Below are 23,934 nucleotides of genomic sequence, written 5' to 3' on the forward strand. Positions count from 1 at the left end.
GGGCGGCGCTTCGACCCGCGCTTCCCTCACCCCAGCCAGGACCGGGGGCGGTGGGGAGCGCGGGTCGGAGGTGAGCGCGCGGGGCGGTAGCGCCAGGCGGGTGTCGCGTCGCCATGGCCAAGCACCACCCGGACCTCATCTTCTGCCGCAAGCAGGCGGGCGTGGGTGAGTCCCGGCGGGATCCCCCCCTTACCGTCTCTCCGCCTCGGGGCGAGGGGGAAGCGCGCGAGTGTGCCGTTAGTGGCCGTTAGGCGCGCGCGCGGCTGTTAGGCCTGGCGGGGGGGAGGAGCGCCCGCCTTGCTCCTCCCTCCCTGTTTTATTTCACTTTTATTTTGATGTGCTGCCGTGTTTTATGGGCTCTTCCCTTGCAGTGGGAGAGGAGGCTCTGTAAGGAAGGCCCCTGGCGCTAACCCTGTGCTGGGTGTTTCCTCCGGGGGTCCGTCCTGCCGGGCAGGTGCTCCTGGGTGCCTCTCAGTAGAGCTGAATGGCTTTAACGCGTGCGTAACCGCAGCCTCGTGTTCCTCAGGTGGGGGAAAAGGCAGGTGAAGTTGATGGCTGTACTTAGAAAAATACTATTTTAGTGTGCTTTATTCCTGTTGCCTTGGCCATACCAGTGCAGCCAGGAGAATGGCTGAAGGCTTCAGCCAGCACTGGGAGCATTTTTCTGGCTGCAAGCTAAAATTATCTTCCAGGTTATACCTGTATACAGATAATGAGCTTTATTCCTGTCACTTGGGTCAGAATTTGCCCCGCTAAGTCTTAAAGAAGTCTTATGCAAGATTAGAAGCCGAGATACCTCTTCCAGATTTTTTTCACTTCTTGGAAAAGCAAATTTAACATGCAATTTTCTGAAAGAATTGTAAACACAAAATATTCAGCTGCACTGTCCATAGGAAACTTCTTTTTAGAATAGTTAATGCAGCTAACAGCCTGTCTATGTTGAAAATTTGTTTCCAGTCTGAAGAATAATTTAAGTCTCAAACGCCAACTGAATCACTGTTTAGTCTTTGTGAATGAGGACATCTGGTCTTTAGAACTTGATATTTATGGCATTTATCCAAGTTACTGATGTCATTGTTGTGAGTTTCCTAGACAAGTGACAAGACTTCTAAGATACATTTAACTACCTTCCTGTTCTGAAGTGAAGAAGGTATTTGGGCTGCCTTAAATCAAATAAACACTTGATTTTTTGGTTTTTTTCTCATTAAGACCAGTGTAAAAGCTATGCCAAGACTCATGTGTAGGATTTCCATCGATCAGGTATATTGGCTGCGTTTGAAATGGAATAATGAATGTAGGTTTTCTTACTGTCAGTGGGTATCATTGTGAATTTACAGTGCATCTAAACTTTGATCTTGGTAAATGTATCCAGGAGGATATATATTGTTTACCATAAATATGATTGTATTTATGCTCAAACTGTTTCTGTGGTTTACTTTTTTTTTTAAAGGCTGCACACTGCAGAAGATAATTATTTGACATTCAAGATTGTAGTTACTTATATTTTTCTCCTGCTTCTGCCTCAAATATTTTTTTTTCTTCTTTTTCTTCTTACAGCAATTGGAAGACTTTGTGAAAAATGTAAGTATAGCTTCTACATATAGTTGCTTGAGAACATGGTGTGCTTAGAGCATACAGTTTGGATTTGGGTTTTGGATTCTATTTTTGCTTTAACCATGAACTTGATGTCACTCTTTGAGATGGGAAGAGTTACTTGTGTATTGCAATTGTAAATCAATGAATGCTTAAAAAGTCACGTGCTCAAATAGATTGTCACACAAATGCGTACTGTTCTGGAGTATATGCTGCCAGCATTTTCAGTAGCTGAGGCTACAGTGACTTCTTGATTGATTCCTTGTAATCCGTAGTACAAAATGACCAGCCTGATCATTTCAAAGCAGGAAAAAAATATATGTGTTTTTGGAATCTGAGTTCTTCACATCTTGAGAAAGGTTCCCTTCAGCACCTAGGAGAATAAGAAATGGTGGTGGGGCAGAACATCTAGAGTTAGAGTGGAAAAAAACCCCCACAGAATCAAATGTGAGTGCTCAACTGTAGAAGGGAAGAAAGAGTATGATCTGTCATTGGATCCTTGTAGGGGAACAGAACAAAGAAGATGACTAGTTTGTGACTCAAAAATAATATGAAAATAAGCAAAGTGGGGAGAAAAACAGTCTGAAGCAACAAGATTGTTTTCAAGAGCACTCAGCAGTGAAACGGTTTCCCATTGGTAGTAGTTGAGGGCTGTCGTGCTGGAGATTTAAGAGCAGGTTAGATGAGCTGTTTGTGGGAGTCAGGATTAGATGCCTTGGGAACTGGTAATAGGATATGAAGCCTTTCATCCCTAGGTCAGTGTTTTGGATAGGGTCCAGGACAGCAGAGGCTGTCAATGGCATCTGATGGCTGCTTGCCTGTATGATATGAGTACTTGAATTTCACTCAGTTCCTTGTGAGAAAGCAAGAGCAACTTTTGTGAAATGGCTGTTTATGCCAGTTTGCCCTTTCTTTGGCCTTCTCACAGATGAAGTATTAAAGAGACCACGAGTACAATCTCTTATCTCATCTCTTTGAGGATAGTAACTCCAGACTTTTGTCGATGTGGCACTGTGGGAGAAGCTTACACTGCTGCTTCTATGTAGGTAAGGACACTAGTCCTGTCAGTCCAGCATTTTTTTCACAAGTGAAAAATTCAGGAAAAGTTCTAGAGTAAAAGTAATGGTATCATATAAGCAGGTGTTGGCTAATCACAGAAGTAACTTGGGATTTCTTCTCTGATTGTGAATGCATGAATAAATAAAAAACCTCAAATATTGCAGGCTACTGGCCCTTGTTCCTCTCAAGTCTGTGTGCAAATACAAAGTTGCACCCTGTGCCTGCAAGATAAATTTCTGCAGTTCAGTTGTATTGTATTTGAGTGTACAGGCAAGTTCTTTGACTAGGAAGTTTTTCCTCTTTGATGTGGGGGTGGAGAAGAGGACATTCTGTAACCGAAGGCTCTGCTGTGCTTGCAGGTGATGGCAAATGTGTGATCTGTGACTCCTACGTGCGGCCCTGCACTCTCGTGCGCATATGTGATGAGTGTAACTATGGCTCGTACCAAGGGCGCTGTGTGATCTGCGGGGGTCCAGGAGTGTCTGATGCCTACTACTGCAAGGAGTGTACCATCCAGGAAAAAGATGTATGTTGTCATCCAGTCTCCTGTTGAATTGGTTATGTCTTTATTTAGCAGCCATGCTTACCTCTAAGGGGCTTGGAGCTACTGAAATTAGTGTTGGGACATGGGACCCTTGTGTTCCACTACTAATATTGGTACTGGTTTTCATTACCTCGTACCTTTCTTCCCCTGTTGGTAGCTCCCTGTGTTTGCAAAGCATTTTGAGATATCGTTGCCTTTTGAGGTATTTTAACTCTCTTCATCCCAAAGGATCTTTGACTACTTTGCACTGCACACTCACGGTTCGCTTCCTCCACACGCTGCAAGTTACCGCTTTAAGTTGTTGTCTAACTAAATCTCTCAGCCTAGGTTTTATCAGGGTCAGAGATATTCCAGACATTGCAAAGGTGGTGGTAGAAGCAGCTCCTCACTAGAAGTCCATTATCAGCCACTGACCAAGGGCATGTATGGTACTGTAAGGCCTATGGAATCACCACCTGTGTTTTCCTTTGGGTTACAACACAAAGTTAGATCTTAGTGTCCAGTATCTGCACTACTAATTATGTTTTACAAGTTTAAAGTTTCTTGTACAATTTCAATGGTATATGAATTTTTTATTTATTCTTTTCTGGAATTACCTACATTGTAGACATCTCTTTTTCTGCTAACACTTTTTGGTGTAACGATCCCTTATTTCTATAGTCAGTGCTATAATCTTTTTATAACTTTCTTGTGCTGAAACATAGCCTCTGCGCACGTGAAATGAGGCAGCTGTTCACCCCCTGTAAGGTATTTGTTAATATCCAACACAGTGAGTGCAGGATGTGAAGAACTGCAAATGAATTAGCAGAAAGACGTTAGGGAGAAGGAAGAACATGATGCTTACAGTTGCAATATCCCCAGAATACAGACCTGATAGCTGTAAGAGTGTCTGTTAAAGGTTGATTGGGTTTTGGTGCTTTACAAATTCCATCTCCAGCACACCCTAATGACAGTGAAGAACATGCTTGAGAGAATGGTTCAGATCAATTTAGAGGAACGTGCTCAGCTGAGTGAGTTGCTGGTTTAATTCTCTGCGGTGCCTGTGTTTTCTCTAAAGGCCTGCAGCTAAATTCAGGACGGGGCAGGTCCTCGTCTGAATGTAGTCATTAGATCTGACAGGACCATAATCTTTCTTAGTATCTAAATATGGATATAAGTGCTGTGATGGTGGTGCTGCCTTCTACTTTAGAAATGATGTGAGAAACAGTAGTTTGTCACTTGCCTTTGGAACCAAGACACCTGGCTTGATAAGTCATAAGTAAAATAGGCTTGGTTTTATTTTTACTAATTCGTATTGATACCCAACAGGTATTTTTCATAACCTAAGCTCACCTATAGCTTATCGTGTCTGGTTCAGGTGTGAAATAGCCAGCTGCTCTGCAAGGGAGGATTGTAGAAAACGTAGAGCTGGAGGAGCAGGAGAATGACAAGTCAGAACTGAGGTATTTTGACATCTGGGTGAAGGCTGCTGTGGGTGAAGACAGTTGTTCTGCACCAGCAAACTCAAATGTTAGGGATTATTGCACATGTGAAGTTGCAGATCTGAAACAGCGATTTGACATGATTGACTTGCAGGATTGAAAAGTGCTGGCACAGGTGTAGGGAATGAGAAAAGTTAAGTGTGCTGCCTGTCACAATTATGGTAGATGGTGCTGATGTGAATAAGAAAAGCAGGTGGACAGAGCTCTATACCTGAAGCTCTAACACTTCAAGGTTTCAGTCACAGCACTTCTGTCATCCTCAGAGAAAGACTGGAAAAGATAGTGAAGCAAGAAAGCAAATACTAAAGTGGAGGGAGGAGGTGGAATGCTGTTGGGCACGAGGCAAAGGGCCTGGTTACTCTTGGTTCATTTGTTCTGACTGAGGGAGGAACTGAGGTACTGTTTACTTTGATCTGTGGGTAAGGGCCAAAATCCCGCGTTGTCACCCAGGACAGCTCTGAGTTGCAAAAAGTAATCTTTTCCTGGGGACAGGAGCATGCTCATATGCTGCCTCCTTAGGAGGAGGTGGAAGAATGAACAGAGCCCTGCAATAATGCTGTCAAGATTGTCACAGACTCCCTGGATCGTGGGAGGCAAGGCTTAGAAGAGTCCTACTATTGAGGTACAAAATCAAAGAAGGAGACAGTAGCTAGAAATGGGTTGTGGCAGGTGTATGGGGGAGGGATGATTTCTTTTCCCCCGCCTCTCCTGTTTTTTCTACCATGCAGACCCTGCCCACTGGGTTGCATCTCCTGCACAGGAGCAGGTATTGGTGGGGCAGCTTGGGTGCAGTTTCTACAGCAGCTGACATCTGCCCAGAGGCTTTCTAAATCTAATCCACTCGGGTTTACAAAACAGCCAAGGACATGTGTTCCTCTGCCTGCTGGGCCCCTCGCAGCTGCTGTTGCCAGCCACAACATTTTTCCCTCAGGAGTTGTGCAGATGCTGGGCTCAGGTGGCCCAAGGACAAATGTTCCCTGGTACACCAAGAGGTACATCTCTGATTTGTGTTTGCAACCACACCTCTGAAGAGGGTCTCTCCCACTCCCCTTCTTGCTTTTCTTGTGGCTTTTTTCTCACTGTCTACTGGAATTCAGGCACAAGAACTTATCCATGTAGCTGCTGTGAATAGCTGTCCTCTCACAAGATGACCATACAGCCTCTGCAGTAATCAATCCAGGATGCAGGAAATCTGAGATTCAGTTCTGCTGTCACAGCAGAGAGGGGTCCCTAAACACAAGAATAGCTTGGTGACATCTAAAGCAACAAGATTCTTTTTGGCTAAGAGGGGAAAGTTTGTTCCCCTGGGCGCTATAAATCCTGCGTGTCGTAATTTAGAAAGAATCCAGTCTTGAGGCACTGAGCATCCTTTTCATTTCATTAAACTGCTGATGTTATATGAGTTGTTTTCCATCTTCACCCTGAGGAAGAGAATGTCCTAGAGTAGTGTTAAAAAGGCATCCATCCTCTTCTCTGTTCCACTGTCTTGCTGGTAGTAACCAGAATTGGAGGGCAGTTTGTCTGCACAGATGTTTGAAAAGTGTGTTGAGGACAAGGTGAAGAGCATGGGAACTGAGAACCTATTAGAACTATATAAGTGATGATGTTGTTCTGTTTGCCCATCTCCTAACTTACATCCTCTTTTCTTCTTACAGAGAGATGGTTGCCCTAAGATCGTCAATCTGGGCAGTTCCAAGACAGATCTCTTCTACGAAAGGAAAAAGTATGGCTTCAAGAAGAGGTGATCCTATCCGTACATGGCTACACCTCCTGTTGGGTTGGCAAGAGGGTCTTGGAACATCTCTGGACTTCACTATTATTCAAAACCGGTTGATTATTTTTTTCTAAAGCAGTACAAATTCAGTAGTATGCTTGGGGTTGGAGAAGTAGCAGACTGAGTGGGGACTGAAACCTGATCAGAACTATCAGAAAGAGCAAATGAGGATTACTGTCTCATGCCTTTTCAGAAGCTCTGCGAGTAGTTGCCCCAGGTCGCCATAAAAATCCTGTTGGGCAAGTATTTACATGTGGAGGAGACCAGCTCAGTAAAAAGCAAGTGCCATTTCTGATCCTGGGAAGCACCTTGCAGTTGTTCTTGCCAGGCCTCCTCTCAATTGTTTGAAATCACTCCATGCATCAGTATTGAAAAATGAAGCACCAATCCCATGTGTCCACTCTCCCCCTCCCTCCCTCCAGTATATTTCCATGCTGCCCTGTTTTGTAAGGAACCTGCTCATGGCTGGTGCCTTCCTAGGGAGAGCACAGCTGTTCCATGTTTTCTTTGACAGATTAATCCAAGGCCCTTTCTTGTAACCATTTCTGTAGAATGCATACCAATAAAGCTTCTTGGGTTTTTTCTTTCTTTTTTTTTTTTTTTTTGTTGTTGTTGTATAACAAGAATTTATCTCCGTTTCGTTCTGTGCCTAGCCTTTCTGGACCTTTCTGGGGACACGCAGGATTAGCCCAGCTAGAACTGCACAATGGGTTATCTGGTTTCTGACAGTGTCTGCTTATGGCCGTGTGACCTTGCTGCAAGGAGCTTCAGGGAATGGCTATCGCTTTTGTCTGCCTGTGATCCCAGCCACTGATCATTTTGTCCCATAGCGTGAGGATCGCTGAGCTTGTAACCCTTATCCTAGCTAATACGGCTGTGGATGTTGTTTCACCATGCAAACATCCAATCCCTTTCTAAAACCTACTAAGCTATTTGACTCGCTATCCTGTTCTTGTGAATAAGTTAAAGCCTTCCCTGCTGTAACTGGAAACTAACTATTGTGTTCTAGGCTATTAGCAGTATGCATGCTGAAAACCAGAGGCTGCTTGTTTGTCAAATAGCAGTATAGGCCAAAAGCAGTCTGTTGGCTCAGCAGAGACCTGGGAACAGGCGCCTTTATGCAGAGGTGGAACTGAGCTCCCTACTAATGCCTGCACTCCTCAGGTGGTTAAATAAGGGTCCTAGCCCAGTGTGCCCTGTAGTCCTTAAAGTCTTAATAGTCTGAGCAGAGCGTGTGCTACAGTAACAGGATTCTCTTTGCGCAATCTTGGGGTGCAGAGCCTGTTTTGTTCCCCTTCCAGGATTTCAATTGTTCCCCTGAGGTTAGTACTGATTCCTCTAACTCCTCTCTGGCTTAAATGCCTCTTCTACCTGCTCCAGCCATTTAGGTGTTTCGGTTACAAGTGAAAACAAGCAGACAAGTTGTGATCATCCTTCCCTTAAAAGTAATTTCTTCCTGCTGCAGCCGGTGCTAGCGATGACTGGTCCTACAGCTGTCTCAGCTGTTCCTCCCTCTCCTCCCCCCAGCTATTAATTTTGTCAGGTTTCTTTTCCAAGCTCTTTGCGATCCTGAGAGAGTCTCTATGTCTTCTTCCCTGCACTATGGTTCCCTTATACAGCTTCTGGTTAATTTTTACTAATGTGGATGCCGTTTGCCAAGATGTTCAGCAAAAATTGGTTCTTTAGTCCCAGCAAACCCAGCCTTTCAAAGGAATTTTACCTGAAGCAGGAGCTGCCTCTTGTACCTGACTGGGAAGCCCATGTCAGAGCCATTATCAGCCGTGTTAAATTCTGTGTTTCTTTAAAAGCAGGGCATGACATGCAGATTTTTTGTACCTTGAACTTTATCACTTCAACCAGAATTTATCACTTGCTCTCAGTCAGGCCACCCAAATTATCGCACTATGAATGCAGAAGGTTTATGCGTATTTTTTTCTTTCCTGGAAGTTTCTAAGATAACAAAAGTTGTTCAGTGAAGGTAGAGGGAAATGAAGTTTGAATTATTTCTTTTGTCTCTGAGTTATTGCCCCTGGTGCAGGGACCCCTAAAAGATCTAATGTTAGAGCAGCCCTTGTTCCCAATCATTTAGCAGGACTGGCCAGGCAGGGGTTGCTATGGAGATACAAGTGTCCCCATCCCTTCCCCCACCTGCAAAAACGGCTGGGCATACTTTCTTGGCACTCCTGGTGCCCTCAGTCTGACTGCTGGGTGCATCAGTGTGTTCTGGCAGCAATGAGAGTTAAGCTGCCGTTTCTAGTTGTTCCGAGTCGCTGGGCAGGTGGAGAGAGGGAGGGACAGGCTTTTTCCCCTTTGCCTTGTTTGCTCAGACAGCTCTGGGGAGAATGCCAAATGCTGCTGGTGCTCAGATCAGTTCAGCACCGCTGCCTTTCTGGTACTTTCAGAGCACGGATGGGACATTGCCCTGAAGCTGCTAATTCAGACAAGGGTAATGGATACAGTTGGGTAGCCCAGAAAAACTCAGCCTTGCTTGCGTGGTAGTGATTTCTGTTCACCAGCAAATGAAACCCAGGCAGGGCTCTCTAGAAAAGTGCAATATTTCTTACCTAAATAAATTTCAAAGTACTTGTCCAGTAGAAGGAGATTTCCTGGCAGTACTGGAGACCAGAGCACATGCTAAAAGAAAGAGCGAGCTTCCCTGCGAGGGGGCAAATGAGACAAGATGTGTCCTGCTACTGTGTGCCTGCCAAGCTCTGGAGGGGCTTCATCACACCTTGGAGTTTTAAGCAGCCTGATTTAGGGGCTCCCTGGCTACCAGCTGTGAAGCACTTGCATGACAACTGCAAGGAAGGGTGGAAGGGACAGACGGCTGCAGGTCTGTGGCAGCTGAACCCCCATGGTGCTGCCTGCAAATCCTAATTGCATGGAGATAAATGTGTCTTCCTGCCATTACTTTTATAGGTAGGGTTATTGCTTTTTTTCTTTTTTAATCAAAAGGATATTATGTAATGAGTAAAAAAATCCCTTTATTCCAAATATTTACATGGGGGGGGAACATGGGAGCTCTTGGCTTATGAAGCAATTGGCCTTTCTGTTGCCAGTACTAACAAGGCATCACTGTTCTGAAATGTAGATGTTCCCTGTTACACGCCTCTTCAGACCAGCTACCAGCCACAGCTGCAGCTGAGCTCAGCAAATAGCTCCGTAACACACCTCCAGTCCTTTGAATCATCTAGACCTTGTCTTGACAAAGCCCTTGAGCCCAAAGCATTACCTTTCTTTAAAAAACCCCAAAGGTAGGTAAAGGCCTCGAGTCTGCCTGTGAGCTTTCCATGCAGGAGTTGCATAGAAAAAAATCCTGCTTCTGAAACCTCACCTGCACAGGAGCTGTTATTTTCTCATTACAGGGATCAGCTGGAGATGTTGTTTGCGTGTTTCAATAGCAGGAAAGAATTTTTAGTTTCCTTGAGGTTGTCATGTGACTTGAATGTAAAGAGGATTCAGGGTATGGCAGTGTTAATTATGCACAATTATAACCTGACTGCCCTTCCTTGGCATTAAATAACCCAGCAAAATGAGCTCTGTCCCGGCAGCCTGGCAATTCCTTCCCTCCCCACCTGCACGTGATTCAGTAGGTTTGCTTTGACGTAATAGCCAAATGGCTGAGAATGCGTGAGCGGATACTGTGACAGAATTCCTCTGCCTGCATGTGTACCAGGGCGATGCAATAATTAAAGGAGCACGGTCAAGGGACAAGTATTTTAAAGAGCCCTAATGTGTAACACCCTCTTAGTAACACCTTATTAAAACAACAATAGAATTTTAGAAATGTAATTGCCTTTTTTTCTTAATGATGCTAAAAATAGCACAGTCATTTTAATTTCCTGATCTCTGGCTGACAGCACCATTATGTTTCCAGCAAAGTAAGGGAGTATTAGGGAAAAAAAAGTGTTCTTTTGTAACTAAATTCCTTTTAAACTAGGAGGGATGAAAATAAGGCTGCTCATAATAGCTGTCATAAATTTTCCCCTTCTCTTCCTCCCCCTTTCCCTGCAGAAAAAAAACTTCAAAAGTTGTTGGCTTTTCTCTTTAATCAGTGGGAAAATGAGCAAGGATGGCTGCTGTAGCACTGTGGCTAGGAAGGAGAACGTTAACAAATTTCTTAATGCACGGCATTGGCTGGCTTCAAAAGAAGTCCTCTTCAGTGGCAAAGGCAGTACCTAATGTACAGGGTTCCTGAGTGAGGGAGGACAAACGAAACCCAGAAGGATGCTGATGATCTTTGTGGAAACAGGACAAGAGAGGAACTTTGTATTTTTGCGCTTGGGAGACAGTTGCTACAGAGAATTATTTAACCAGAGCGACACAGAGCAGCTCGGGAATCATCTGTCTGTGTCCCTTTTGAAAACAGGTGATAAATTAAACACTCAAACATAACTATGTTGTTGAGAAGATCTGATTCCAAGATGGAACGTGACTCCACATTCCCACACAGGAATTCTTCAGAACCAAGACAAACAGGACGTTTCATGGGCCCAGCCCAGGCCCAGGCAAGCTGCCTCTGCTGTGACAGGAACTGCGGTAGCGCTTTGGTCACCAAGACCAGTTCTCCCTCCGTGGTCTGCTTGTGTCTGCTCTGAGGAAGATGCCTGACGTGTCTGGGAGAGCCTGGAAGCGCCGTTCTTGATGTCCCTTCCCCTTGTTTGGAGCTTTACTCAGATCCCAAGCTGCCTTATGTGTGGACAGTGAGAACCCTTTGCAAGAGGTGTCTGTCCAAGGTAATGGTCTTGGACCGTAAAACACATGACCGGTGGGTGCCTGTAGGGATTTTCTTCATTTTCCTCAGAACTAGTAATAGGTCTGGTTTAAAACACAAGAGCGCGGAGCCGAGTGCGCTGGCAACTGGCACCCTTTAAACACCTGTGGTGGTACTGTACATGAGAAAAATACAGCCACCCCTGTAACGCTTCTCCATGCGTGGCTGCTTTAGGGGACTGTTGGTTACCACCCCTGGGTATCCCCTCCTACCCCAAAGTAAGTGCACTTCTTTTTTCTTCATTGTTGAGTTTTATCTGCAGAATAAAAGCCACGTGGTGCTAGGTGAGTGTCTTCACCTTGCTAGCAGGCAGGTGCCAGGGGGACTCTGGGGACGGTCATCTCCACGGCTGGCCTTCCCCAGGGCAGGACGCAACCCCCGCCTCGCACCACACGCGGCGCCGGCTTGCGTGACGGCCCTCCTGGCCCGGCCGGAGCCCTCGAACACCCCGCGGTGCGGGATGGGGGCGGCCAAGCCGGGGCAGGCCGTGCCCTCCCTGGCAACTACAACTCCCGGCAGCCCCCGCGCCGGGCGGGGCGGGGCCGGGCCCCGGGGCCGCCCCCCTCCCGCGCACACCCCTCTCGGCTCACTGGCTGAAGCAGCGCACCAATTCGAAGGCGCCGCCGGGCCCGGCCAGCCAATGGGAAGGCTGTTGCTAACACGCCGCAGTTATTTTTAGCACGGCCGCCACTCGCGCACCTTGCAGGTCCCTCGCCTCTGCCGCGGTCGGGACGGGCCTGTGGTGAAGGCGGAGGCGCGCAGGCGTGCGGCAACAAAGTAGTCCGCAAGTTGTGCGCCGCCGGGCGGAGAGCGCGGTGCCGGCGGGGCTGAGGCGCCTTCCCTGCCTTGGGGAACGGGGCCGTAGGTAGGGGTGGTTGTGCCTGCTCCGGGAGTGACACCGGCCGGCCTCACTTGGCCTTGCCCCGTTGTCCCCTGAGGAGATGGGCTTGCAGCCTCCCCGCCCGTGCCTGCCCCCCGTGTCACAGGGCTGAGGGTCCCGAGGGACTTGCAGTGAGGGAAGGAGCCAGGGTTGCCTGTTCTCTTCACACCCTTCTGGGCGCCTCACCCCCAAACTCTCCTGCCTGCGCCGTTAGCACGTCTTCGCGATTCCAGCACGGGAGTTCTGGAAGAGTTCGCTGGGGTTGTGCAGGGGGCTTGTCCCCTCGGGAGCCCAAATCCCTCAGGGGCCCCCTCACCTCGGGGCCAGTCCTGCCACGGAGCCGGGGCCTGATAGCACCAGGCCCCCTGGCCTGCTGTGGCAGCTGCTGCCAAGCACTCGTCGTGTGCGGATGCGAGGAGAATGCCAGCCGGTTCCGTCCCTCCCCGCTCCCGCTCCATCACCTCGCAGTGGCCCCCCGCCTCAGGCTAAGCTGCTTGGGGAAATCCTCAGGTCAATCCTCATCCCCGCTAAACCCCCTGCCCCTTCCCTCCCCTGGCGCCCAGACTCGGGACGGTCCCCGGTTCCACGCGGCCGCCGCGGCTGCTGCACCGGCAGCGGAGGGAGAAAAAGGGGAATTAAAGCAGACCCAGTCCCGGGGGCTGAGCGGGAGCCGAGGGGAGGGGGAAGTAGTCCCGGCCCGTCCTCCGCGGCCGCATCACGCTGGGCGGGAGCGCGGATCCCTGCGCGGGGTTGCTAAGGGTGAAAGTTTGCCGTGAGTTGGCTCACTCGGGGCCAGGGCGCGGGCGGCTCCGGGGTGGCGGGGCGAGGAGAGGCGAGGCGGCGGCGGCGGCGACACAGGCACCGGCATCCGCACCCCCACCTCCGGGCTGGTCCGCACCACCTCCGGCCCGCGCCGCAGCTCCCGGGCCCGCCCCGCGGAGGAACCGCACCGCTGGGGATAAGGCGAGGGAGGGGACGGGACGGGGCAGAGACCCGCACGCACCGCCCGGGCTCTGCCGGCAGCGCCCACGGCCCCCGCCCGCCGACAGCCGCCGGCCCTGGAGCCGAGGACGAAGTAAGTGGGGCCGGGGGTGCTTCCCTCCTCCCCGAGCCCTTCTCGGGCCGGGTCCCCCTAGCCCGCCTTCCCTTTGTGGGCTCGGCCTGAGGGGGCTCATCGTCCCCCTCCCTGCCCGGGGGAGGTAATTTATCCGTCCGTGGAGCGACCCTGCGGCTGCTGGCCCCCGGGGAGGATTCGTGGGGCTTCAAGGGAGGGGGAGTGTGAAAGTCATTGGGTCAGCGACGCTTTGCAATGCCCCAGTTCACCATTTTGTTCGGTCGCCGCCAGCCTGATGGGGGGACGGGGGCGGGGTGCGGCTCAGCCCCAGCAGCCCCGAAAAGAGCAGGCTGGGCCCGGGGGTGCCGGGGGAGGGAGGGTGTCGCCGGGGTGTCTCCCTTCCCGCACGGCGGATCCAGTCACCGCGGGCTCCGGCGGGGAGAAGCCCGGCGACAACAAAGGCGCTGCTGGGGCTGGGCTGTGCGCCGCCGTCCCCTCTCCCGGCGGAGGGGCCCTCTGCCTCCGTCGTGAAGGCGGGGGGGACCCGGCCGAGGTGCCCTTCGCGGGCACGGCCGCCCCTAGGGAGGGGATATGCCGCTACGGGGGAAGGTCAGGCCTGGGTTTCCTTCGGGGGAAGGTGTCGGGGCGTCGGTGCTGTACCCCCGCACCCCGGTCCTCTAGGCCTCGGGGGCCGCCGCGGTGCCCCGCCGGGTATGGGGGGCCAGGAGCTCGCCCTTGGGGGGGGGGGGGGGGGCACCTTTCCTCCCTCCGTCAAAGAGCCCTTTTGGGGACCTTGTTTGCGACCCCGCGTGCACCACCGGGGGCACGGGGACAGGCGGGACGGGGCTACGACACGGGGCTTGTGGCCTCCTGGGCTCCGTCCCGCAGCCGTGGGGCGGTGGGAGGCTGCCTTAGGGTGGGGACGCGCCTCCCCGTCCCTGCCGAGAAGGAGGGGAAGGGAAGAAGGGGGCGGCTGCCCGGCCGTCCCGAGCGCCGGGCCGCGGGGCGTGTTCCCCGAGGTGGGCAGCGCCGGGGCGGGCGGGGCGCCAGGGCGCATGTGCTGTGGAAAATTCTGTGTCCTGCCCCGCCGAGCAAAGCGCCGGGCCGGGCCGGCCGCGGGGCGCGACGGGAGGCGTAGTCCGGGGGCGAAGTAGGTCGCGGGGGGGTGGGGGGCGAGGACTACAACTCCCAGGGTGCTCCGCAGCGGCGAGGTGTGGGGAGAGGGAGGCTGTCCGGCCGGGTCACCAGCAATGGCCGTCCTCCCGGGGAGGGGGCGGCCGGCCGCTTGCCTCGGGTGCGTCCCCGCAGGGACGCTCGCCTCAAGTGGGGGGAGTTCCTCCGCCGCCCGTGGGTGGGATTGAGGGGGGGGGAGGCTGGAAAGGGGGCCCTTGTTCCGGGCGGGTGTGGCCGGCTGTGGGACCACAGGTCGTCGTGGCAGCTGTCTTCTAAAGTCACTGGAAATGCCGCTGGTGAGGCGGCAGCCAGCCGGTTCCCGGGGGCCAGACCTCGCTCAGGAGCTTGGAGGGATACTCGCAAGGTCACCCGCCGTGTTTGCATAGTGAGGAGGAGAGGGCGTCATTTCTGTATTTGCTCTCCTGTGATGCAAGTGGTAATTTGGCCTCTCTCCTTCAGCATGGTCGGTGTGCTGATAATCAGGGGGTCTGAGGGGGCTCCTACCTCCCCTCCGCAGAGCAGAGGAACAGCCCTTTGGTCCCTGCCAGCACCTTGATGGTCTGCCCATGGTACAGTAAGCTTTTACTCTGGAAATGCTGGTAATGTGGTCAAGCCTTTCTTTATAGAGAATACCTTTTACAATTGATGTTTAGTTGTTTCTTGTCTCGGAGCCATGCTGCTTCAGCTGTGGGGTTTTTTGGTGTTTTTTTTTTCCTTTTATTACTGTGTTATCACATTTTGGTGCAGTAGAAAGAGGTTGAGGGGGTCCTACTGGAGCACATCTTACCATGTCAACAACTTGAGGAGTCAGTGGTGTCTCTGACTTCTTGTGCCTTTTGCAAGTATCGGCTATATGCAGCTACCTTGGCAGCTGTTGTTATTATTAGGCTAATTAACTCATCTTTTTCATAATCAATGTACAGAGTATTCCCTCTTTAGGAAGATGGAGTACTTTTTAAAGAAGAGAAAAAAGGAGGCAATGATTTATAATTGTATCTCTTCAATGTCTTCTGCAGAAGGTTGATGAGGACATGGACTTCTCAAAGTATATTGAGGCATTTGTGTTGCAAACAGAGTGGTAACAAATTTTGGCCTTTGCTCCTTTCCCAATCTGTAATTTCTGTTTTCTTAATAGACTTTGGATGTGGATTAGAATTTATCACATGAGATTAAAAGATTTACAAACTGGCTGTTCTCTTCCTGCTTAATTTGCTTGGGATCCCAAGCTGTCCTTTCCCTTGGGTACCTCAAAGCCAAAGGAGCAAGAGGGCTCCATATAATCCCCCCTTGAGGTGGTATGGGCCATATAAGCTCTTGTTAACATTAGGTGTGCTCTTTCAGGGGTTTGCTTTGTGCTGTTTCCTCTTAAAAAGGCTCTGTCTCTGTGCTGAGACTCTTGCCTAATGAAAATGGCTTCTCCTTTCTGTTCTCTGAAAAACTCTGGTTGCTTATTTCTTTGGTGTTCATCTGTTCTTATTTGAACTTGGGCAGGTCTTGGTGACCTACCAAAAGTTGTTACACTACAGTAATTCCTTAAAGCAGGTTTTAAAGGCAAGACTTCTCTCCCTCTTCCATCCCCTCATTCCTGTGTTTTTTCATGTTGCTGAGTCAAACCTGAAGGGGATTCCTTCCAGAACTGACCACCTTATTGGCAGACTTGAGGTGTGGGATCTGCTTCTGGTTACGATCATCCTGAATCCAAGCCTCTCTGAACTCAGACTAGTACAGAAGCAGCATAGAATCTGCACCCCCTTTTTCTGTAATAAAGCCTCAAAATACTTGAGGGTTTCTTTAAAATTTATTTTGTCCTTCTTGTCCCCTAAACTACACCAAGCAAACGAGTCTGGCCGTGTTTTCTTCCTCCTGACCTAGGCCAGCGTGGATACCTGGTTGTGCTGCTGGGATTCCCGGTTTTTCAGGGGAATGCTGACACAGTATGTTTGTACTCCATCCCCACCCCCAGATAATTGGCACAAGTTGTAAACATTGGCTTGAGTGCTGTGTGAGAGTGTCCCCAAAGCCCATTTTAGGAAGATGGTTGAACGCAGTGTGTCTGTTTGAGCAAGGTGAGGGCAGTTGAAGACAGAGCGGCCTCTGACTAAGCTGCCAATTAAAAACTGGATATTCTGCTTGCCCCTGGAGAGGCGTGGAGGCTACTGGAAGTGTGCTGCTTCTTAAAATATCTGTGGGATTCGTTTTCTTTGGATGGGTGACGGAGCACCGTGCTGACCTACCTGGGGGTTTTTTGTACCCAGGCTAACATAATTTGCAAATCTGTGTATAATGGGATAGTTGGGTGTTGTGGTTTTGCGTTGTGCTTTTGTGGGTTCTCTCCATTTCAGAGACTTCCTCACGAGGAAGGGAGGGAGGGAAGGAGGATTACTTCAGTCTTTGGCAAGCAATTTCAGTTTTTATTAAGCGGGTACCTGATCCTGGCAGAGCTCATCTTCCCTCTGCGCAGGGATAAGCGATGTGAACTGTATTAGACAGGCTGTTGGCACATGTGTGTTTTGTGACCCCGTGCATGTTTCCTGCCTCGCTCTCTGCCTCAGATGAATTAAACGGGGATTCTAGACTTGTAGCTAGGCAGAGCCTTAACTGGGTACGCTTAATAAGATACGTGCCTGCCAGTCAAGGGGATAGTAAACACGGGCTGGCAGCTGGTGCCTCAGCACCCTCCCTTGTTCCTTCTTGTCCCTTCTGCGCTTGTGCCAGCAGGATGCGGCACCCGGCATGACCGCCTGGCCTCCTGGATGAGAGGCTGGCCCTGCCATCCTGAGCGCGAGTAGGTCTCTGCACAAGCTGCTGAGCAAGTCACGAGGCTGTTCAGGTGGTGCGCTTATATTCTGGAGAGGCTGGTGCAGGTGAGCTGTGCTGGAAGCACCTGAGTGCCAGGGCATAGAGGGGTGTGTTAGATGTGCTGAAATGGCGCTGCCAGAGCAGACAGTTGGCCTGATGGGTTTCAGCAGCGCTATTTGGCAGTGAGGTAAGTATAATGTACGTGCCTGTGTGCGGGTAGTAGCTACACCCTTATTTCTTCCTTAGAGGAGCAGAGGGACTCCCCCCTACCAGCATCTCTCTGTTTTGAGGTCCAGTAGATTTGGGGTGATTCTTCTACAGAGCATCACTGCTTGTCAGCGTTTGTGCAAGCTGCTCATTCTGCTTTTGTTAATGAAAAAGCATGGCTGTTTATCTCAACAGGTGGAGAGTTGTTGTGTTCTCTTGTCTTCATCCTTTTCTCTCTTTCCCTAGGTCTGTTTGGAGCCAAATCTTGTCTATGTGTGTGTTGTTTTGTCTCTTTTAATACACTGCCTTGACTTGCTTGCTGCGAAGGGAGTATGCATCTGGAGATCAAAGTTGCTCTTAACTTCATCATCTCATACCTGTACAACAAGCTTCCTCGGAGGCGGGCAGACCTGTTTGGTGAGGAGCTAGAGCGCCTGCTGAAGAAGAAATATGAGGGTCACTGGTACCCAGAGAAGCCTCTGAAGGGATCTGGCTATCGCTGCGTTCATATAGGGGAGACGGTGGATCCGGTGGTGGAGCTGGCGGCCAAGCGGAGCGGGCTGGCTGTGGAGGATGTGCGTGCCAACGTGCCAGAAGAGCTGAGTGTCTGGATTGATCCTTTTGAGGTTTCCTACCAGATCGGCGAGAAAGGCTCTGTTAAGGTCCTCTACCTAGATGACAGCGAGGGCTGCAGTGCCGTGGAGCTGGACAAAGAAATCAAGAGCAGCTTCAACCCCGATGCCCAGGTATTTGTCCCCATTGGCAGCCAGGACAACTCGCTGTCCAACTCTCCGTCCCCCTCCTTCGGCCAGTCACCTAGCCCCACCTTCATCCCTCGCTCTGCCCAGCCCATCACTTTCACCACTGCCACCTTTGCTGCCACAAAGTTCGGCTCTACGAAGATGAAGAAGGGTGGAGGAGCCGGAGGAGGGGGTGGTGGAGCAGGGGCTGGGCAGCAGCCAAGGATGGTCAGGTCTCCCACCACCAACCTGCTGAAGCACAAGGGCCTCTCCCTGTCTATGCACTCTCTGAACTTCGTCGGGAGCACTGGGAGCCAAGCCCCACAGTCACAGCTCTCCCCCAACGCCAAGGAGTTTGTTTACAGCGGCGGGTCGCCGGGAGCCAGCAGTCTCTTCTTTGATGGTGTTGCCAGTGAGAGCCAGGCCAGCAGCATTCCACCGGCATCGCAGTTCAACACCGGCACAGGTGGTACCTTTGATATGGCTCAGGTCTTCGGTGGCAGCACCAACAGCCTCTTTCTGGAGAAGTCTCCCTTTGTGGAAGGACTCAGCTACAACCTGAATGCCATGCAGTATCCCAGCCAGTCGTTCCAGCCTGTTGTCCTGGCCAACTGACCACAAGGAAGGAGAGTATTTTGGGGCAGGGAGGGAGGCGGGGGGGAAACAAGAACAAAATAAACAAAAAAGAGGGAGAGAAAAGAAAAATAGAAATATACAGAAAATACTCAAATCTTATAAATATAGCTTCTTGGGAAAAGAGAGAGCCCAGTGTTGTTGCGCTGTGCTGGCAACGCTCCTGAAGCACTGACTTGTTTTTTTAACTCAGTCCCTATGCTTTTTTCCTACTCACTTTTTTACTCCTTAAATGAGTCTTAGGATTTTTTTGGTTTGTGTTTCCCCTTCTCCCACCCCAGCCCAGGACTGGTGCAAACATAGGTCACAATACTTCTGATTCCCTGCACCCCCCCCGCCCAGCATTGGACACAGGGTCCTTTCACCTGGGTGTAGGGATGTCTTCTTCATACCACCTCGCTGGAGGAGGGACGGGGAGAGGATGAGTCAGTGTTGGTAGAGACACACACACTCTTGTTGCGTGCTAGCCAGAAATGGGTGGGTGGGCTTGCTTTTTCTGCTACGGCTCTGCGTGTAGACGGAGAGCATCTACTGTGCCCACGGGCATAGACTGTTGTGCTGTTGTTGCTCCAGACTCTCCAGCCCAGGCTGGTGTCAGCTGTTCTGTCTGTGTGCTGAAAAGCACTGACTCTTCTTGACCACCTCCCAGCATGTAGCAGGGAGGGTAGAGCGTAACTGTGAAATGGCTTCTGCTCCCCTTCCTCATCTGCACTTCCAGCCATGGCTGCAGGGGGACAGCACTTTGAACTGAGTGACTCTGGTTATCATCCCCTTCTGTGTGTGAGCGAGGGGGCCTTTCTGTGTCCTCTCAGGGCTGCCCAGTCAATCTGGGCGACAGCCCTGTGGTGTAGAAACACCATGCGCCTGTCCCTGTGGCTGGGGGAGGTGGTGCAGAGCCAGGTGGCCCCACTTGGATCCTGCCACTGCTTCCCAGATGTTCTCCCCAGCAGCAGGGGCCAGCATCCACCAGCAGTCAACTGGGGCAGCCTCCTGGGTCTGCGTTCTCATGCCCTGCTGTGAATTCATCTTCTTGTCTCAGAGAGGGAATTCTTTCTTTTTTAGCTAGAGAGGCAGCACTACTTTTGAGGAAGAGAAAGGGCTATGTTATTGAAGCTGCTCTCTTGATTGGTAGCAAAGGGTTTGTGCTTTCAGCCAGGTGTATGCATGACTAAACCCCCTCCCCTGCCCTTCTGGAGGAGCATGAGGAGGTGGCTGATGAGGTGCGGAAGGGAAGCACCTGGCATAAACTCATCATTCCAGCCAGATCATGTCAGTGTGGATGGTGGCAGGCTTAGAGCAAAGCGGGGATGGGTGCTCCGAAGGCGAGCAGCCATCGCTGCATGTGAATGTATGGTGCCTCCCCACTGCAGGTCTGGGATCTGGGAACACCCCTGCAGCTTTCCCTGGGATGATGTGCTGCAGTCGGGTGGTAGTGGCTTTTCAGCTAGGTTGTGTCTGTGTCAGGGACTCCAAAACCCACCTTCACACGAAGCCGAAGGAAGGGGTTCCTTCTTGCCCAGGCAGGATGGAGGCTCTCTAGGTGGGAAGGAGGTCTCCTTGGAGGCTGTTGTGGGAGTATGGAAGCGTGCAAAGAGGAGAGAGATGGAGATGATGAGACTCCAGTCTTTGAAGTTCTCAGTTTAAAAGAAAAATAAGCTTTTTGCTGCCTCCCAAACGTGAGGTTTGGCTTTCTTTCAATGATGTCTCTGGAGCACCTTCTGAAACCTGCTTCTCCTGTATCTGTTGAACCAATGTGCTCTTTCAAGACATCGCTGTTTCAGGGGAGATGGGCTTGACCTCATGCTTTTCCCACTCCCTTCCCTCGAGCTGAGATGAAGGCACTCCAGCCCTCTTGTGTTGCCAGTGAGCCTTTGCAGAGGTAACGGGCTGTCCCAGGGAGACTGCCACTGCCCGGAGCTCTTGAAGGAGAGTTTCCATCGCACCCTTCCCCTTGCTGGGGGACTGGGGGAGGCACGGTCCTGACCTCCCACCCAGTGCGGGTTTGCAAGCAGGCTGCTTGCCATCAGGCTATGACCAATGCGGCGGGTGGGCAAGGAGCATGGAGCCCAGCTAGCTTCCCCCAAACCGGCACTTGCAGCCTCAACCCTGCAGGTTTCCAGACTAGGACAAGTTGCTGAGGAATGGCCAAGCTGTTGGGTTTCCCTTTTTCTTTCTTTTTTTTTTTTTTTGACCACCCACTTAACTGATGTTACCACTGCCATCCTGTCCTTCTCCGTGGGAGTGTGCTGCCGAGTGCTTGCCCACTTGCCATGCTGGACTGAGGGGTGCTCAGCCCACAATCACAGGACCTGATCCAGTTGTCCTTCACTGTGCCCACATCTGGCAAAGCCACCTGTGAGCTGCTGTGGTGGGACATAGTGTTCTCCTCCGGCACAGGGAGGGAGGGGAGAGGTGGGCATGCCCCCTGGCCACCTGCTTATGAGTGTGAAGCTTTGATGCCGCTTTGCCCTGCCACACGTATTATACCTGCTTTAAAAATAGTGGTGTGAGCGGAAGGAGGAAAAGAGGAGGGACCAACCTCTTTGTATCTTAAAAGGAAAAAAGCGTGCTTCAGAAACGTTCCTCCACTGTCAGGCAGCAATGGAAACTAATGGCCTTTTCAGGTCTTTTCTAGTCTTGGATGTAGGTGTTCAGCTTCAATTTTATTTTTTAAAAACCTGCACTAATTTACCTGGTTTCTTAGGAAGAGAAGAGAGAAATTTTTTTTTAACTTTTATTTTTTATGGGTTTGTGTTCTTTTTGTTGATGTCTGTTTGTATTGAATAATTTGCTACATTTGTAAAATGTAAGAGGTATATATAATATATGTATATTTCTAACGTAAAAAAACTGTAATTTTTTTCTTTTCAAGATTTTTTCTTAAAAAGAGGAGAGAAAAAAATATTTTTTCAGGAAAAAAACTTTAAAAAAAAAAAGAAGTGGTGAAGATTCCTTTTTCCCCACTCAGCCTCCCTCCTTTCCCTCCCACCCCTCTCTGAGGAGTGAATCGACAGCTGCCCTGTGGGAAACAATGAGTGAAAGAGGATAGAAGTCTGTATGTCTCTGAGCAGAGGGTTTCCATGTGTGCTCTGTTTGGGTTTCTTTCTGAGAAGGGGGCTACTTAGAGGGGGAACCCCAGGGGGTTGCTGTCTTTTTTTTCTTTTTCTTTAGCGAAGGAGGAATACAATCAGAGTTTTGTATTCAGAATGTTGTGCAATATTTTGGAACGGGACATTGGTGTGTCTAGAGATTTAGTTAAAAAAAAAACAAAAAGGTTGATCAAATCTGTACAGTTTCTATTGTTCCAGATTTTTTTAAGTTTGTATTAAAAGCATGATATAATAACCAGTTGTCGTGTGGTGTGTGCTCGGTGGGGAGAGAATACCTCTGCTGTGCCTGTTCCTGCGTGAGGAGGGATATGGCCACCTTCCCTCCCTGGCTGCCTTCAGATGAACTGGCGCTTGGCATCTTCCTCTCACAGGCGAGGTTACAATTTGCGGTCTGCTCGGTGGAGGTTTCGTTGGGTTAGGAATAAGTCCGGTGATGCCCAGGCTTGTGCATGCAACAAGGGTGGCTGTCTCCCTGACCTCTTGCACTGCCAAAAATAGCAGTGGTGTAGGAAAAAGGGGGGGGGGGGGGTGTGCCTGGCCTGCTGAGTCAGCTCCCTGGCAGGGGGGAGGAGGGAGCAGGATGCTTTGCCTTAGGCGCATGGTGCCTCTTGGGGCTTTCAGTCAATCAGCAGAGTTCGTAAAATACCTGGCTTGCCAAGGCCATCGGCTGTGGGGCCGGGCTGGGATCTGTCTGCTGTCATTGTAGGGGGTAGATGAAGCTTTCCCAGGCAGTGGTTTCTGCAGAGGGGGTGCTGTTGGTGGGCTGGTTTGTCTCCTCTCTAGACAAACCAGTTTGGGTTTATCTTGGGGCATCTGGGGTACTTGCTAAGCAAAGGAAGCCTCAAGGTGTGTGTGCAGGCCATGCCCTTCCTGCTGTGAATGTTCATGCAAGGTGGCTTCTCATAGGAGAGTGGGCTTGAGGCTGGATATGAGAACAAGCAGTGATGATGAAGGTCTGATTTTGTTTCTCTTTTCTTTCTAACCTCTCATTGCTTGGATTTAATCAGAATTTCTGTTGGAGGGAGCTGCTGCTTTTTAGCAGAATGAGATGGCCCCTCTGTACTGAGGAAGATGCTGAAATGCCTGTCCCACCCCACGTGTGCCCCATGGCTGTGTAACCCCGCTTCCCCAGCCCCACTGCACTCCCGCTACCTCCTGCTCGAGGGATGGCTTGCAGCTTCCTGCGCCACCTCCTTGAAAAGCAGTTGAAGGGAGCTGCTCTGAATGTACTTGAGGAAACCAAATGTGGAGCTTGTACTGGCTCCTGCTAGCATCCTTACCCATGCCCCCTCAGCCCCTCTAGCCTGAATTTCTTCCTGGAAGAACTCGTGCTGCTTTGCCCTTGGCTTTGCAAGGCCTGGGAGCTGGGCTGCTGCTCGTGCCTGCTGCACGCCACGTGACTGTCACACTCTGCTAAGCAGCAAAACTATTTTTTGCCCTTTGTGTCTCAAACACCTTATAATCATTTATCTAAAGCATGCACAAATGCTTGCCCTTAGACACATTTCTGGAAATGGAAAATTGACGGCGAGTATGTGCCTTCCTGATCCTTGCCCTACATTTGCTTGGCTGTGACGCAGGGAGGCATGGAGCCTTTCCCTTTTTGGGCACAGGTACGCTGAGCGGTAGGGCCTGGAGTTAGTTTACAGCTGATAGCTGCACAGCCTGGGTAGGGATTAGGGAAAAGTCTTAGTAGAGCCTCGTTCCTCATGGGGTATTTGCCCTTGTGCTGTCTCAGGGAGCCTGAAGGGTGTGGGGAGGTGAAACACTCACCTGGAAGCAGTGCGCAGGGACAGGGATCTGCCCTCCCTCAGCCTTCAGGAGAGGGTGGGGGTGGGAATATTTGCTGTGTGTTTGGGCAGTGATGGAGTCGGTCCCCAATAGGGTGCTCCAGCAAGGCACGGCAACAAGATGGGACTTGTCTCCCGAAACCTCTGAAGTGAGGGGCGTGGGGGTGTTCAGACATTCATCACAGGGGACTCCGTTATTACGAAGGAGACTTGCAACTTGAGTCACTTAGTGGGCGGGTTCCCACCTGAAAGGAGGAGACAGCTTGGGTAGAAAATGTCATGCTTTGGCCCTGGGCTTTTCAGTTTGTGACAGCAGCAGTTTC

General features: G+C 50.6%; 2 protein-coding genes across 3 annotated transcripts; both read left to right on the forward strand.

Annotated features, from left to right (window-relative positions):
- Nucleotides 1-90: 90 nt before the first annotated feature.
- On the forward strand, nucleotides 91-7,028 carry PHF5A (PHD finger protein 5A). Of its 2 annotated transcripts, XM_059816922.1 has the most exons (4): nucleotides 91-165; nucleotides 1,558-1,581; nucleotides 3,012-3,178; nucleotides 6,333-7,028. In XM_059816922.1, the coding sequence occupies exons 1-4, from the start codon at nucleotides 114-116 to the stop codon at nucleotides 6,420-6,422; spliced, it is 333 nt and encodes a 110-aa protein (XP_059672905.1). In that variant the 5' UTR covers nucleotides 91-113; the 3' UTR covers nucleotides 6,423-7,028. The 2 variants fall into 2 exon arrangements, with proteins under 2 accessions (XP_059672905.1, XP_059672907.1); XM_059816924.1 differs by lacking the exons at nucleotides 91-165; nucleotides 1,558-1,581 and adding an exon at nucleotides 2,558-2,639.
- A 6,110-nt stretch (nucleotides 7,029-13,138) lies between these two features.
- TOB2 (transducer of ERBB2, 2) lies at nucleotides 13,139-22,050 on the forward strand. Its single transcript, XM_059816517.1, has 2 exons — nucleotides 13,139-13,180; nucleotides 17,585-22,050. The coding sequence occupies exon 2, from the start codon at nucleotides 17,671-17,673 to the stop codon at nucleotides 18,691-18,693; it is 1,023 nt and encodes a 340-aa protein (XP_059672500.1). The 5' UTR covers nucleotides 13,139-13,180; nucleotides 17,585-17,670; the 3' UTR covers nucleotides 18,694-22,050.
- Nucleotides 22,051-23,934: the final 1,884 nt, after the last annotated feature.

This window comes from Gavia stellata, chromosome 4 (genome assembly GCF_030936135.1).
Source record: "Gavia stellata isolate bGavSte3 chromosome 4, bGavSte3.hap2, whole genome shotgun sequence".
Taxonomy (NCBI): domain Eukaryota; kingdom Metazoa; phylum Chordata; class Aves; order Gaviiformes; family Gaviidae; genus Gavia; species Gavia stellata.

Excerpts from the sequence above, each read along its gene's own strand:
- PHF5A (XM_059816922.1), top strand. The coding sequence starts at position 114 with ATGGCCAAGCACCACCCGGACCTCATCTTCTGCCGCAAGCAGGCGGGC. Across the intron at positions 166-1,557 it reads CCGCAAGCAGGCGGGCGTGG|CAATTGGAAGACTTTGTGAA; the intron begins GTGAGTCCCGGC and ends TTCTTCTTACAG. Across the intron at positions 3,179-6,332 it reads GTACCATCCAGGAAAAAGAT|AGAGATGGTTGCCCTAAGAT; the intron begins GTATGTTGTCAT and ends TTCTTCTTACAG.
- TOB2 (XM_059816517.1), top strand. The coding sequence starts at position 17,671 with ATGCATCTGGAGATCAAAGTTGCTCTTAACTTCATCATCTCATACCTG.